This window comes from Lepidochelys kempii, chromosome 2 (assembly GCF_965140285.1).
Source record: "Lepidochelys kempii isolate rLepKem1 chromosome 2, rLepKem1.hap1, whole genome shotgun sequence".
Lineage (NCBI taxonomy): Eukaryota > Metazoa > Chordata > Testudines > Cheloniidae > Lepidochelys > Lepidochelys kempii.
The window spans coordinates 36,242,692-36,259,337 of NC_136381.1; the positions used below are offsets into that span (position 1 = coordinate 36,242,692).

At 36.6% G+C, this 16,646-nt stretch overlaps 1 protein-coding gene across 49 annotated transcripts in view; it reads right to left on the reverse strand.

The window, feature by feature from the left end:
* The window catches only part of RIMS2 (regulating synaptic membrane exocytosis 2), a 748,363-nt gene that overhangs the window by 264,962 nt on the left and 466,755 nt on the right, over positions 1–16,646 (reverse strand). For 29 of the 49 annotated variants that reach the window (XM_078851433.1, XM_078851460.1, XM_078851434.1 and 26 more), the window contains 3 exons: positions 13,980–14,151; positions 13,202–13,355; positions 3,301–3,327 (listed from right to left, as the gene is read on the reverse strand). In XM_078851433.1, the coding sequence (XP_078707559.1) occupies positions 3,301–3,327; positions 13,202–13,355; positions 13,980–14,151 (353 nt within the window). The remainder of the gene's footprint in view (positions 1–3,300; positions 3,328–13,201; positions 13,356–13,979; positions 14,152–16,646) is intronic. The other 20 variants (XM_078851435.1, XM_078851456.1, XM_078851440.1 and 17 more) reach the window with 1 other exon arrangement.

Below are 16,646 nucleotides of genomic sequence, written 5' to 3' on the forward strand. Positions count from 1 at the left end.
ACTGGACTCCATCTTGGAATACCAGTGTTTTTCCACCGACCAGGCGTGGGAACCCAGCTTTGAGACAAAGGGTTCCTGCCACATGCAAAAGCTACTTAAGCCAGGGGAGTGACATCATCGTGGTTCTTCACTGACTCCCTACCCAAAGAGGCTCCTGGAAACACCTGAGGAACAAAGCCTGAACTGGAGGGAAGTGCTGGACCCAGGCCAAAAGGGATTTTTAACCTGTGAAAGGAACACTTGGGGTTTTTTAAGCTGTAAGCAAGTGCAGCTGGCCCCTTAAGAATCTCTGCAGCCTGCTTGAATCATCATTAGGGTGAGCATTTGCTACTCATATCCAATCCCTTTAGTATACTAAGCTTAGTTTGCGTATTTTGTTTGTTTGCTGGGTAATCTGTTTTAATCTGTTTGCTATCCATTATAATCACTTTTGTAGTTAATAAACTCATTTTGGCTTTGTCTAAACACCAGTGTGTGGGAGTCATAACTTAGATATGCAACAGCTTTCTGCTTCTTCTCCACATTGAGGGAGGGGGCGAATGTCATGAGCTTATGCCATACAGATCTCTGTGAAATAAAAGACAATACAATTTGGGGTTTACACTTAAGGGGAGATGTGTGCCTTAGGAAATGGGAGGTGCCTTAGCTATGCCTCCCCATGCAGGGGCTGGTTAAAGAACCTGTGTGTATGTAACTGCAGCTGGGTGTGTCCCTACCTCTATGTGTGCTGGAGCCAAGGAGAGGGCTTGGCAGGCTGCTCACAGCAGTACAGTTATAGGGAGCCCAGGCTGATGGGGCCTCAGTGTAGGTGGCACCCCAGCTGGGAGAAATCCATCACAGAGTCCACAGACCTGGTAGCTAGTGAAACCTTTTCTGACTTGAATGAATAACTGAGTGAACATGATTAAGACTGTGATTTAGTCACAGAAGTCACAGAATATGTAACTTCCAAAGACCACCAGGATTTCAGCCAGCGCTGCCTGGGAGCTGCAGGATCCACTGCAGAGGCAGTAAACTGCAGGGTACCCCCACCACCGCAGGCGGCGGGAGCTGCGCGCAGCTCACAGCCACCATGAGTGGCAGGCAGGACCCTCTGCCACTCCCGGTTACTGTGGGTGGCTGGGGGACCCCCAGAGCTCTCCGCCTCCGCAGATGCCAGAGCGGGACCCCCAGAGCTCAGAGCCACCAGTGGACGGGGACCCTGGAGCTCCAAGCCCCCACGGGTGGTGGGGAACCCAGGAGCTCCCAGCCCCCCAGCACCTGCCCAGGCTCTCCATTTTGTCATGGATATTTTTAGTAATGGTCAGGGACAGGTCATGGCTTCCGTGAATTTTTCATAATTGCCCATGACTTGTCCATGAATTTTACTAAAAATATTTGTGACAAAATCTTAGCCTTAAACATGATATTAAGTCATTGGAGAAGAATGAATATGTCATATCCAAAAAGCATGTTTTCAGAATTACATTTTGGGGCATTACCAAACTTTATAAGACTGCAGTTCATAGAAACATAAGGTTAGAAGAGACCACAAGGGTCATCTAGTCTAACCCTCCATGCCAAGATACAGGATTTGTTGTGGCTAAACCATCCAAGAGAGATGGCTATCCAGCCTCTTCCAAATCATGAATGAAACACTCTGTATTTATAAATGTTTTGAAGACATACAGCTTTAGCATGCAGAGGAGACCTGCTGAAACTACTTTCCACATTGGACCAGATATTAGACAGTGATGTAGAGACCTGTGCATAGTTCTGTCGTCAATATCCCAGGGAGATATTGCTTTTACATGCAAGGTAGCACAGACGTCTCCCAGGTTTACCACCTCTCAGGTGAGTGCCTTAACCACTGGACTACGGACTCATTTCTCACTCTGTCTCAGGCTCAATGTAAATTTAATTACATATAAAAAGTGGAATAAATTCAACAGGAGAGACTAAGACAGACATCAGAATAACATATTGTCCAGTGGTTAGAGGTATCTCAAGATGGTAGATGGCCTTTCGGTGGCTTAGTCAGTTGGGACTGGATTCAAAAAAGGACTTAGGTGGCTAACTGATACTTTAGGCACCTAAATCCGAGAATCAGGCCCCACTAGGAATCACCAGACCTTCCCCACCCCCTCTCCCTTGGCTTCCACCAAACCCTAGAGGTGCCTAAGCTCACTTGGCACCTAAAATTTTGCAATAAAGTTCCCAAGGCATCTATGTTTCTGCCTCTGATCATGTGCAGAGCAGCTCCACACCAGGTGACCAAACACATATATCCCAGAGCAATGCAAGAACCAGGGGAAGACGTGGTCCTCTGCCTAACTCGCCTGCAGAGCATGATCTGGTAAGCGGACTCAGCACTTGCCTACCAGATTGGGCCTCTATAGGCAATCTTACACATGAGGATGAGGAGGAAGAGGAGGAGGAGGAAAAGTGAATGTAGCCCCTGGTCTAGTTTAGTGCAGCCCTTAAATTATTCTAATTTATGCCAGGCTTGAAACAGAAACAGTCTTAGACTTAGGAAGCCACAACTGACTATCATGCAGCTCTCTCTCTCAGTTTCATTCAGAGAACCTGATTATCAGTGGCGGAAGAGATTTTTGTGGGCATAGTATTAGCTTTAATTTCTTGGTATTACATTTATTAAACATAATTAAAATATAATTAGGTGAACCAAATCTCAATGAAGTTCATGTAATTAAAACTGTTTGACCTGGAAAAGTCCCACATGAAATGTGTGATAGAATTTAAGTTTGTATTAGGAATGCTTTACATTATTGGGTTATTTATATTTAATTAAGGAAAGCTAAGAGCATCACTTTTCTCTCTCAGATATAGCAAAATGATTTGCAACTGGGACGGTATAATATAGCTATATACAAAGACACTTATGCTGATATTAACAATATCTTACTTACCATATTTCTGCATTCTTTAACTATTTAAAACAGTTTACAAAGTAGCTTCAGTACAAGTTTTCAATTTTAATAAATCTCTGACCCAAATAACTTAATATTTCCCCAGTATAATTAGTAAAGCATACTACAACTTATCTATCAAATCTCTATCTCCCTTCAAATAAAGACAGACAAAACAAATATACTTTCAGCAAGGTGTTCCCAATACTAAGATGCTGAAAAAATAAAGCCAGTACAAAGGACATGACTGAAAAGCACACAGGAAAGCCAAGTAACTCTTTAGCAATTTAAAATATGCACAGTATGTAGCATAAGCACATCAATAAAATGTCAACTTAAACTGTGCATATATACGCAAGCAATAAACACTTCAGGCATGCTGAAGATTTACCTGAATTATATGAATATAAGCCTTTATCTGCAAAACAAATATTAAAATGAAGTGATGTCAAGAAAAAATACGTGAAATCTATACATGTAACAGGGATGCTTAGAACCTGTGAATTTGCAAACACTTTTCTGTTTAGAGTGGAGGAGTTATGACTGGCCATATTAATGCTTAAAGATTTCCGTAAAGGTATATATTTCAAACTAAATTAAATACAAAAGAGGAAAACCACAGTAATTAGCAGAAATTAAACCACAACAATGATACTTTGGTCACCAATAGAAAGTCAACTTTTATTCCCAGTAACTAAACAATGTTGACAAAGATACTCCAGTTGTTGCCTATTCTGAACTATAACTGTGAATAAATGTTTACTTTTTAATGGCAACCAGTCTGCTCAAATAATATTCAGTGATGTGAATTTTAATATAATAAAACAATAAATTACTATCCTTAAGTGATTGTGCAGTGCTTTCGAATTGAAGGGGTCTCCAGCAGAATATTATCAGCAGCATTCACTTGTGGCAATTCTGCATGCTATTATGGGCTGGCACCTAAAAGTCCTGTTCCTGATTTACCACACCAAAAAAGGAAGTCTCTGTCAATCTTCCCCTCCTTCCACTAACTCTCTGCCCCCAATTCTGCAAGCATTTACATATATGAATAACTCCATTCCTCCCAATAGCCCCACTGAGTTTGAGATTACTGACATGAACAAAGTTATTCATGTGGGTACCAGCTTGCAGGATTTAGTTTAGTATTTGTATTCCTCCTGTGCTTCCTCACCTAACAGCTAAACAGACAAAAATTTTGTTTTGTGGACTCTTTTAAATAAAGTTTGCCTCTTTTACAGGTCTCTAATTCTTATGCAATTGGACAAATTTTCCAAAACTTCAATTTTTTGGGACAAAATTCATTATTTGAACATTTGTGAAAAAGTGAAAAGTCACTTTTGCATTGCAAATTTGTAAAGCTACCACAGGAGGAGCTGATGCTACTGTCTTCACAACGCAATGAGAACATGGTTGGAAGTCCTGAGTTCTATTTGGCCATTAAAAGGCTCTAATAATATTTTGCACAAGTAACAGCTTACTAATATTATTTAGACTTTGCAACAACTTTATAATGGTGTTAAATATAATTGCCCCCTTTTTAAAAATGAGGAAACTGAAATTCAGTGAGGATGTGATCTGTCCAAGGTCACACAGCATGTCAGTGTCAGAATCTATACTGGAACCCAAGTCTCCAGACAACTAGTTTTAGCAGTAATCTGCTAGATCAGTGTGCCGCTGAAGGCAAGTCACTTAATCTCTGTGAGCCTCAGTTTCTCACTGTGTAAAGTGTATATGATGCTACTAATCTACCTACAAATGGCAATTCTGTATATTATCAAATTTTGTTGTTGGTAAATATAATTAAAATTAGAAGAGCCCTTTTCTCTTTCCACTTGACAATATAGCTTCCAGGGACCCATAATCACTATATTCGCTGATTCCTCCAGCAGGGAATTAGGCACCTAAATACTTTTGTGAATCTGACCAAAGCTCCATGATGTAATTAGAGAGGAATGGACTTTCTAAGGCTTTAGTTCTGCAAAGAGCTGTACAGAGGCAGATCTCCTGGAAGGCACAGGCCTATGCCCATGTGGAGATCATTGCAATATTGCGGCCTATGACTATTGAGCAGCCACCTTTGCCTTTACATAGTTACAAGATAGAAACTCTACCATTAGAATAATGTTAAACTTTTAAACATTTTTCCAGAAATTATTGTAAAATTATATATGATAGTTTATTATGCATAATCATTATATCAAGACTCTATTACCCTCAGCCAAAACAGAATGCCCCCTTCTGGAACCAGATACTTTAAAACTTTTTTAAAGGCAACCTAATCTGCTATATATATGCTGTTTAGCAAAGTAAATTTTGCCTCCAAATGGTTTAATTTGCTATGAAAGCATTTTTTTCTCTCACCATTTCTGTTTTTGGCTCTCTTGAATCAGAGGGAGGAGAATAGTTTACTAACTTGATTATATAAAGTAGTCAGACTTAGAGAACTATAAAAATACCCAAATTCCCTTTCACTGCTTTTGGAAATTTTTGCTGGGCCTTCAAATGTTTTTGTGGTTCAATCACACTTTACTGTAGCCTCTTTTTAATTATCCAAAACAGCAGAAAATTCATAGCCAAAACAGTTTTCTTTTAATAAGGAAAAATATTGGTAATTTAAAGGCTTTCAGACACCCCTGTATCATGTTAAATACCTTTTTGTTAAAGGATTTAATAACTCATCCATGTATAATAAGAATATAATACTGGTATTGATATTCATATCCTATGAACAAAACACTCATACATGCAAATCAAGATAACATGCCCAAGACCTGTGTTCCACAAAAGAACGGGGAAAATTATGTAAAAAGCATGAAAGAAAAAAGTTATTCTTGCTCACCAGAGTTAAATATGTGTAATACATTCTCCACTTGTGGGTCTGTGCTACTGCACGTAAAATGCACGTAAAATGCTCCATATTATAATATTAAAAAATCATATGCCTCTCCATTAAGTGTCCCATGCCTATTGACTCGTGAGATAGAATGGTTATAATTACCTCAACTTAGGTTTGATGGTGGTGGCGTTGATTTAAGATTATATTATTGGCTTTCCATATTCACAGTACAGTGAAAGGAAACTATTGAGAAATACATGATATGGAAGGTCATGATCCAGCAGGGTAAAATCGCAACACTTTGCAATACTTATCTCAGTTATTATTGAACTTTTCAAATTTCAGCAATACTAATAAAAAGTCTCCTGTTTTTCACAAGTCGCAACATTACTGATTTGCAAACTTTAACATTACAATGCAATAGGAGGGATGGCTTGAATCTTCACTATAAAATTCCATTCATCCCCAGTTTGCTGAAGATAGAGGGAAAGTATTGCCTCTAAACTCCAAAGAACTGAATCCAGGATCTCAAATCCAGTTAGTGAAGTTTCTCAGAAATTAACTAACAGAGGAAACATCTTTGGGTTAATTACCTGTGAACTGAGACTTCTAGTTTGTTAAATTCCCCATGTTTCTGGTTGGACCTGAAGGTTTCTAGTAATTTCAAATTTGAAGCTTAGTCCCAGGAAAGATAGCCGGTCTCCTGGTAAATGGCCCAACACTTAGCCATGAAGTGGACTGCAGAATTTATACCCTCATCTAGACCTTTTTTTAGGGATACCAAATCTTTTCTTGTTGTCCAAATTAATCGGGTTAGATTTGGAAAAGGAATGTTTTGTTTTCATATACTATATGCAGATTTCTTTTGTCGCATATGCTGCATTCAATCTTTGTCTCTTTGTTCTGAAATACTGACGACACAATTTCTCCCTTATCAGAGTTCTTTTCAGTCTCTCACTTTGGAATTATGTAGGTTAGTAAATGAGGTTCTTATTGACATTAATTCTAAGAACAAACAATATAAGATTCTTCATGTAATAAAACCAGTTAGGAATTTTCTTATTTTCAGATATTTTGAGGACTCTAATTTGATTTTCTAGATACTGCTTTTTTATTTTTTTGGCAATTACATTCACTTTTATCTTTTCAGGATAATGTAGTTTGTCCATTATTTGTTGGTTCTCACAGTCAATTTCCAAATGCTGTTATTTCTGAAAACTGCTAAGTCTTTCTTTGAAGGTCACAGTTTGACATTGTTCTCCCTAGTGAAAGTGCTCATAATCTAAAACTTTTCTCTTTCAGGATCTCAGCCATATTATGTCTCCTTATGTCTGCAGGTTTCCACTCCTGTGAAAGTGCTAGAGAAGCTGTGTTCCAGAGGGACTAAAAAATTCTGTTTTGTACATATTTTTCTTTTTTGGCATCTCACCACTATCAGTGCTGTCCACCCACACTCTGTGGTTAACGGATCAATAATGCAGGGCAGAGTGTGGTTCTAAAGCTATAAGAACTGACTTTGAAAAATGAATCTGTTGCTTTTTAACACTAAGTAAAAATAAATAACAATAATTCAATTATTTTAAAAATATCTAAAACAAGTTTCAATAAACAAAGGGCATATGTCTCTATAAAAAAAGCAGAATTAGTACAGAATTAGTGCCTCAAAATATTCAATAATCTTACACCTTCACCCACCACTCAATATCAGCCCACATGACTCAGATATAAACACTGTCCATGCCGCATACCCACAACTGCAAATAATTGTAAAATGTGAAACAAATCTATCTTGCTTTTCAATGTGAAGAATGCTACATATGTACACTGGGAAATAGAGAGAGGAAAAACCTTCCAGATTTGAAGGCCCACAATACAGAAGACCTTGTCTCTCAACCTCTTGAGTTTAAGCTGTAGAACTACTCGTAGTCTCAGGCCCATTGATTTGAACTGCTGTAGTGCATAAATGTGATACCACACCACAATATTTACTTTGACTTACTTTACTTATTAACTTTTCCATGGAATTTGTGGTATTTTCTACATCTTCTATGAGAAATGTCACAAATACCACAATATAATGATCAACTACAGGGGGTAAATGCCAATTTTTTTCAATTACCTATAATTTTGTGTCTACAATCAGTTGTCAGAAGGAAAATAATGCAAATAACTCCCTAGTTACACTATAAAATTGTCAATAACTTTGATTATTTTGCCTGGATTTTTTTATGCACCGCTGATTTTGGGGGCATAACTGGAAGCTGGGTTGAGGCTGTGGTAAAAATCTAGCCCAAAAGTCCACTTATGATCAGTGAGATGGACTATTTACATTTTATGTTGCCATAGACCTTATATACTATATGTAAAAGCTTAAAACATAGTCATTGTATAAGAGCCAAACAGTGTCATTAGTGTAGTATGGCACCATGAATTCCCTTTGCTGATATATTTAGAAGATAATTTTTTATTTTTTTAATGTTGTATATTTGAGTGTTCTGCAGTAGCTGTAATCTATCAGTGTATATATGAGATACCCCCAGATAAAATGCTCTGCATTTCTCAATAGAAAGTCCAGGGATTGGATAGCGTGGGAGGATCAGTTAAGGATACAAAGTCCTTCATCTGCACCAATTCAAATCCAGCACAGGCTGGGGATGACTGAAACTTGTTACCACCTGTGTATGTTTAGTGACATAAGTGAAAATCAATGATAGACTAATTCTTACTGGACATGTCTGTATCACAAAATCTGTCTATTCAGAAATAATCGAGGGATAAATGGGTATGGAAACTGAACTACTCTCTGCTACAGCTGGCCACTGCAAACCAGCATATGGAGTGCTGTGGAAAGCTTGCTCTACATCACTGGCTGTGCATAAATACAGAAATGCTTTCTTCAGGGCTGACAATCTGGCAATTTTCGTTATCACAAAAATTCACTGAAGCTAAAAAGAGAATTGAAGGTGCCACAAGTAAAACACCATATCCCTGACTCTAGCAAGAAAAGAAAGTGGGTGAGTGTAGGTGATTCTTTTATACTACCTTCAGAGAACAAAAATTAAGTAAATTTCTCTCCTTTCTCTTCTAATCTGGACACTATAAAGCCCAAATATGTCTGCATATGAAAAGAAAAACAAATATCCTTGTAATTCAAAACCTCTTTTTTGAGAGATATACAGTACCTCAAATACAGTAAAAATATCTATTTTTTTAAAATGAGGAATAAGATATTTCTAACAGCAACAACTTTTGTATACATGAACTAAGACAGGTCTTATTTTACAAAGTAACAATAATATACTTAGAGTCATTCCAAAATACAAAAGTGGGAGGGTTGAACTACTCCTGTCTCAACCTGGAAACAGCTTCTGTAACCCCAGTCGCTGAAAGCAAGATTCACTATGCAATACGTAGTTGAAGCAATTAGTTCCATATGAAAGCAAATAGCTGGACTGACTTTCTAAGGGATTTTGTCTGCACCAAAACAAACACTGGGGACTTTTAAAACTCTGCGCATGTAGAAGTACAGCAGGACAGAGCTTAGGAAATGCAAAAAAATATAAATGGGATGACTGTGGTGGAACTCTGAGACCAGCTTGGAAGGTATCTGCATATCTAACACAACATCATTGTCTCTTCATAAAATCATAGTCACTAAAGCCTGGAACTCAGTCGCCCTATAGGATGAATTCACTGACACCAGACATAACATCTTCTGTTGAAGAAACTTGATTTTACAAACATCTCTTTGCTCAAAATAAAGTTTCATAATCTGAGAACCACATTCATATTCCATTATACAGAAGACTTTTTAACACAGGATTCAGTAAGACCTTCATAAGTCAAAAGACATGATGAGGCCTTCAGTTTAGCTGAATCTTCTCTTGAAACCGCCAGCAAAAAGAACAGGAACCAAATATTTCTTCACCATTATGGTGCTAACAGTAGAATTTAAACACTCTCTTCTTGGAGAAGTCAGAGGGATATGCAAATTTGTTCCCCAAGCACTCCCATGACTTTCCCACTTTCTTCTGCAAGAAACTGATACTTATAATTTTAAACTCGGAGATGTGACAAATAAATTTAATTTAGGCATACTCCAGTTCAAGAAATATATAATTTTCCAATTCCTGATGCAGGGATAACTCGTGAGATTTACCACTGTTCAATTGAATTGCTTAGTTATCACATAGTCCTTTTCCTATAAGAATTCCTAGTGAATACTAAATTTCAGTTTGGACATCTTCCCAGTCCCAAATCTGGAGAATTTCAGTTCCAAAAGTCATTGTTCTGTATTTATGTGCTTGCAAAACTGTGTCAATTTGAATTGGGAATAATTTATGGGACACCAGGTTTCAAAATCTTGAAGTACATACAGTCTAGGAAAGTGAGGAGAAGTTTGGACTACGAGAAGGATCATGATTCTGAAATCCTTCTGAGTGGACTTCTCATCTCAATTTGGACACACATATTATTACTGCAATTTAGACAGCCTTGTGTCATAAAGAGAAATGTATAAAGGTTCCAACAATTATAATGAGCACTTTAAACTTCTTCTTTGGCTCTAATTCTTTGGAACTTGTGGCACATTTTGAGGATGTCAAACTACTGCTTGGGGGCCAATTGGGTCAAAGCTACATTGAAATGGAGAAGGATTTCTGCACTAAGTCCTGACCTCCAACCAGAGCAAATATTTGACACCATGCAACCTTTGATAAGGGTTTCCATACTTGCTTTCATACAGGCTTAGAAGATTGTTCAGGTGCAGCCAGGAAGACAGAATATACTCCTTATATCTGAAGGTATGAGGCAAGATATTTGATCAGATCTTGAATCTAGCATCAATATGAGCTTCCCCCTGTGATATTATCTGATTAAAATATGACCATATAGATCATTGTTGCTACCACTGTTATATAATTGCAACAAATCTTGTACAAAGTAAGGTGTCTATGGAAAGGCTATGATTTGCTGAATGCGATTATTCTATTTGTATGCATGTATCATTTTGTATTTGAAGTTATAAATATTGGCTCTATGCCTGGATTTCAAATGTTTGCTCCTCGGGTAATGCCCATAAGCTATTTAGCCTACACATCTTGAAGGAACTATTCAAATTAAGTGGCTCATTAAGAAACACTTAACTCACAATGGACCATGGAAGACACCTATCTACACTTAATGGACTTTCCTGCTATGACTAAGTGAAATCATGCATGGACATGTGAGTTGCCCAGGTGACTATTTTACCTGTAATTTTCCATTAGCTGTGTTGAGGGCTTTGTTTGAAAGAATGGATTTCCCTCCACATGGCAGAAGTTATAAAAGGCTGGAAACATCTCCATTTTGCCTCTTTCCTGCTCAAAACTCTGGACTATGGATTTATACTAATGGGAGCATTCTAACCAAGGGACTGAGGTTCTTCCAATGATTTGTAAGCAACCAGAGACTTGATTTAAGCCAGCAGTTTATGCCATCGCTGCTACAAGCCTGAACCAAGAACTTTGCAATTATTGTACATATTTGATTCCTTTAACCAATTTTAACTCTCATCTTTCTTTCTTTCTTTTTATAAATAAACCTTAGATTTTACATACTAAAGGATTGGCAACAGCATGATTATTGGGTAAGATCTGAGTTATATATTGACCTGGGTTTGTGGCTGATCCTTTGGGATAAGAGGAACCTTTCATTTGATGAAGTTGGTTGTAAAGAACCACTCATCTTAAAGTCTAGTGTTTTTGGTGATGATACAAGGACTGGAATGCCTAAGGAAACTGCTGTTCTGACTTCTTGTCAACCAGTGTGGTAAAACAGAAGTTTACTTTTGTTGCTGGTTTGGTATATCTTAAGGGAGAATAACTGCCAGTTTGGGGTGTATCTGTCCTATTTTTCAACAGTTTGTCCTGAATTTGGTATTCTCAGTTGTGACCCATGGAGGCACGGTTACACCCCCAAAACAAAGGAATTAGCTGTTATGGTTATCCACAATGGCCAACATTTGAATGTATGTATGTCATATGCTAAAAACAAATGGGCTTGCTACTCAGGGTTTAAACATTTTCTGAAAGCTAGAAAAAAAATAAAATAAACTAAATGCCAAATAGAAAACTACTCTCACACACCAAAAAAGTTGAGTTTAAATTTTAAAAAAAATTTACAGAAAAATTAACTGCAGGAAATGAAGAAGGAACAAAATACTTTAAAACCATAAGAATTTGTCAAAAACAACAACATAGCTACTGAGAAGCATACTGGATTGAAAAGGAGATCCTCACCTGTCAGTCAGAAAAAGAAAATATGACTAAGTATAATGATAATTTCATGAGTAGAAAGTTATGCACCACAATTTGGTGCAGTAGTTTATCAATTTCAGAATATTATGATATGGAGCATTCCAATACCTCTCATAATCAGCTGCACGACCTCAAAGTAGACAACTATTACAAATACTTATGTTTATGAACGTAATTACTGGAGAATCCATGTGGAGTTTATAATATACGAACGTTGTCAAAAACAAAATTTAAAAAATAATTATCTTTTCAAGGTGCGCATAAATGTGCATGGAGAGAGAGAGAGAGCGTGAACAAAAAAAATCTTATAAATTGATTTACAATTTTTTTACAAAAATATCTGTAGGACTCACAAAGGATACTTCACAATGCCTACAGAAATTTTGTAAGGATAATCACAAAACACTGACTCAATAAAGTAATTTAAATGGCAAAAAGAAAGAAGGCGATTAAACAAGATTTGGTCATACACTACCACTTATTTTCTGTCTTAAGTATCAAATTACATTTTCCTTTACCAACTCAGCGTAAGTTCTTTTGTTAACACTTCTGCTATTTACTGCAACCTACCATTGACCTCTAATACTGTACTATACAAAGAGAGTTATGAAGCACCCCTTTACTTGCAAAATCAAACAAAAACGTTTGCAAATGGTCTGACAATTCAGAGTTGTCAGAATTTAACAAAATGTTGAACATGCTCTTTTTACTGTAGTGATAGTATCAAAAGGCAGTAACAAACAATTGTATTAAATTCAATACATGCAAAGTTACATACAAGTCATTGTGCTTCATTTTTTTAAAATGTTTAGGCTGAAGACAAAGTTACTGTGCTTTCAGTTTGGCTGTACAATCAGATTACAAGGTCCTCAGCTGGTGCAAGTTGGCATAACTTCATTAACTAAATTAATTTCCTTCAGCTGAGGATCTGGCCCATATATTTTAAGAAAGAATGCATTATCATGCACTATTCGGCATTAGCATTTTGAGTACTTCAGAAGCTCATTGGCAATCAAAAAAGGCACTGATTAATGGCAAAGAAAAACACACACACAATGTCAACTCCTGCTTTTACAAATCTTTAGCTTAGAATGTAACATACTGTACACACTAATTTAGATGAGATATACACAGCATTAGTAATATTAATAACCTACTTTGTAACCTCCGTGTAGGGCTTTCACCATGTAGCTGTCTGCGAGGCAAATATGGCGAGGGATGGGGAAGTGGCAATGAGGAAACATCATGTGTCTGAAGTTTGTACCAGTGAGGTTCATCATCTAATAGTGCTGTCTCTAGCTCAATAAGAATCTACAAATGAAACAAGCACAGGTGTTACAGTGGAACACTATTTTAAAATAGGTATTTCTACATATTTTATTCTATTCATTCTTCTAATGTTAACATTCACATTTGAAATTAAAGAGTTCTTGCATTCACTCAAAAATGAGCCATCAAGACACTTACGAATATAGTACTTGTAACAAATCTTGACACCGAATAAGACAAACACTTCTAACTTTAATAGCAACCATAGCACCTTAATGATAATCTGAACAGCATCTAAACATCTTGGGACAAATTAATAAACAATCATATTTCAACATCTTCAGTAAAGTTACACCAGGGACAAATTTGGACCATTATCAACAATCCTCAAAGAATATGACTTTTTGAAACTATGTTCATGTTGTTATTAAGACAGAACAACTAAAGAAGGTATCTGATACCAACATTACATCGTAAATTTCAGTAACTTTTAGGAAGAGTTACTATTAAGCAGTCAAATATGTGCAAAAGTGTCAGCTTTTTTTTTTATATCAGATAAAAATATGTTATTCACAAAAGCCAAAGAAATCATCAGTCATCCATGTACTATTGACAAAGTCCCCAAACTACTGACTGATTATGAAGAGTCAAAACAGTTCCAAATACCTCTCCTAAAAATTCACTTTCTTCCTCACGAACTCGTGCTTGGTCCCAAAGGGTAATCTCCAACATTCGTTCTCGAAATTCTCTCCGATGAACTGGAGAATAAATGAATGTTTGGTTCCATTTCGGTTCCAATGTTTTCTTTACTGTTTTTGTTCTTCTTTTGTTTTTATCACTGCAAAGAGCAATTTAAACATTAAAGACTTCCAAAACCTACTACATTGTACTAAGCATTTTGTTAAATGCATGATCTCTTAGAACAGTGGTAATTTGTATATAGTTTGAAAGATTAACAATAAACCAGAAGGACACCAGAATAGGAGTTTCTGATGAAATAAAGATTAGAACCTGGGATTGGTCATAATTTACAGTTTTGTATTCATGAAGCGTGTTTACAAAGTTCATTAGTTTAAAACTAGCTGGGTTCTTTGCATCATTCAACTGCAGTACTAATTTATATATTTTTAACAATATAATGAAGACACTGGAACATTTGCAAATACTCTAAGTATAGCATACTAATCCATACTATATGGATAACAACTGCATTATTTGTAAACTCCTGGTAGCTAGATGTCAGAACAACATGTTCACTATGTAGTTGCATTTTATTCATATTGTTAAAATAAAGAACTTAATTGCATATTTCAACATTCAAGATTTGTTCACCATAGAGAACTAAGTTACATTGGACATGTTTTCCAGTGAAATTTGTTTAGTCAGGACTTCACATGCTCACTTAATTAAATGCTTGACTTATCTAACTGCACTTTTCCTCTTGCAGGTTACTTTTTCATGCACAAGAGATTTATTTTAGCCTACTAGGTTTATTCTTCAGAGGAAAGAAAAAGCAGTTTGGCTCTCAGAAGAAAACTAATTCAATAAGACAAACTGCTGTTTCTTTTATATATGAGAGGAAATACCAGGAATAATTAAAGGAAAAATTCTACCCGCCTCACATAAAAGAAAATAAAAAAAATAACACAAAGTATTTCTTGTAAAACATTACCAAATCATAATAAAATTCCAAAATATATCATTATTGGTATTGTATACATTATTTTATTTTAATAATATATTTCTATTTATTTTATATTATATTTGGGGATTTTTTCTTCTTTTCATCACCTGACCATCCTTTTTCAACCTAGGGTACAGGGGTCTTTCTGCCCATATCCCATTGCATTATAAGAGCTCTAATTATCTAACAATATGGATACAGAAATTATTGGTGGGCATATTGATCTTCAAAAAAGTGGACAAGATAAATATAATAAAACAATTAATCTGATCCCCAGCTAGTGCAGATTGTTGCCTACTCCATTGTCTTCAATGCCACTATGCCAATTTGCACGAGCTGAGGATCTAGACCACTGTATTTTATTAGGCCAATGGTTTAAAAACTTTTAAGGCAAAGAGGCCCAACAGGGACTTTTGAAATACAGCAATGCATATGATGATAGCATAAAAGATATCACAATCCAAGTTGACATAAAATGGATAAACCATTCTTCTTTGGCTAACTTCACCATTTTATCCTATTTCAGGTTACTTTACCATACTGTATAGCGTGAAGGTGAAAAGGACAATCTTGCAAGGAGTTGAGCACCCTCAATTCCTGTTGAAATCAATGGAAACTGGAGGTACTTAGCACCTTTCACGATTAGACAATTATTTCTAATTAAATATTTAAGGTTAACTGGCTCTGCCCCAGACAGGGCTGAGGAGAGATGCATAGGAAGGCAGAATCTCCAGGCTGGGAAACATTTATGCATAGTATAACAAACAAATGCAGTAAAAATACTTATTTTAAAGATGCACATTATTCTATAGCTCCATCAATCGGTTTTTCATATACTGATTCCTCAATTTACAACAAACCTCTGCTACATTTCGCAACATACCACAAAATAAAGCCAAACATTCCCCTCTGCCAACATGAGCAGAGGAAACACAGATGAGCAGATCCAGTCAGAGGGACTCCTTTAGCTGTTCCCCTTCCCTCTGACCAAATAGAAACAACTACATTCACAGAATCAAGCACTGAGATAAAAGGGGCCAGGGGAGGTAAAGGCCCCATCACACCATCATCTTCCCCTAAATGCCATGGGGATTACTGGTGTAAATTAATATCAATACTGTGTAGTGAGAAAGGCCTACAGTTAGAGCTGAGGGTTCTCAGCATGTCACAGGTTCGGGTCTTGTTCAGCATTAACTTTTCAGTACCACAATTTGACATCTATGGTTTTTGGATGCCAAACCCTCTTCTGTTTTACTGTGGGGAAGGGAATAGGGGGACAATGAATGCCTTGAAGAAATTATCAGAAACTCAATGAATCTATATCTGTGGAATTTCCTGTCCCCTACACAAGAATTACCTAGCAGATAATATGGCCTTAAAATATTAACAACAGTATTTGCAAACAACATCTCATCATGCAATGCAGACAGGTTTATCTTTAGTTTGCCATCCAATAGTTGATAAAATAATCCAATTGAAGTTAATTTGTTTAATAGAAAATAGTATTAAAATAAATGTAAAACCTGTTCTTCATCGTTGCATAACATGTTCAATCGCTAAATTCCATTCTTTAAGACTATTCTATAAGATCTCATGTATGACCAGTACTAGCTAGCAATCTCTTCTCAACTCTGCATGCCATCTGAATA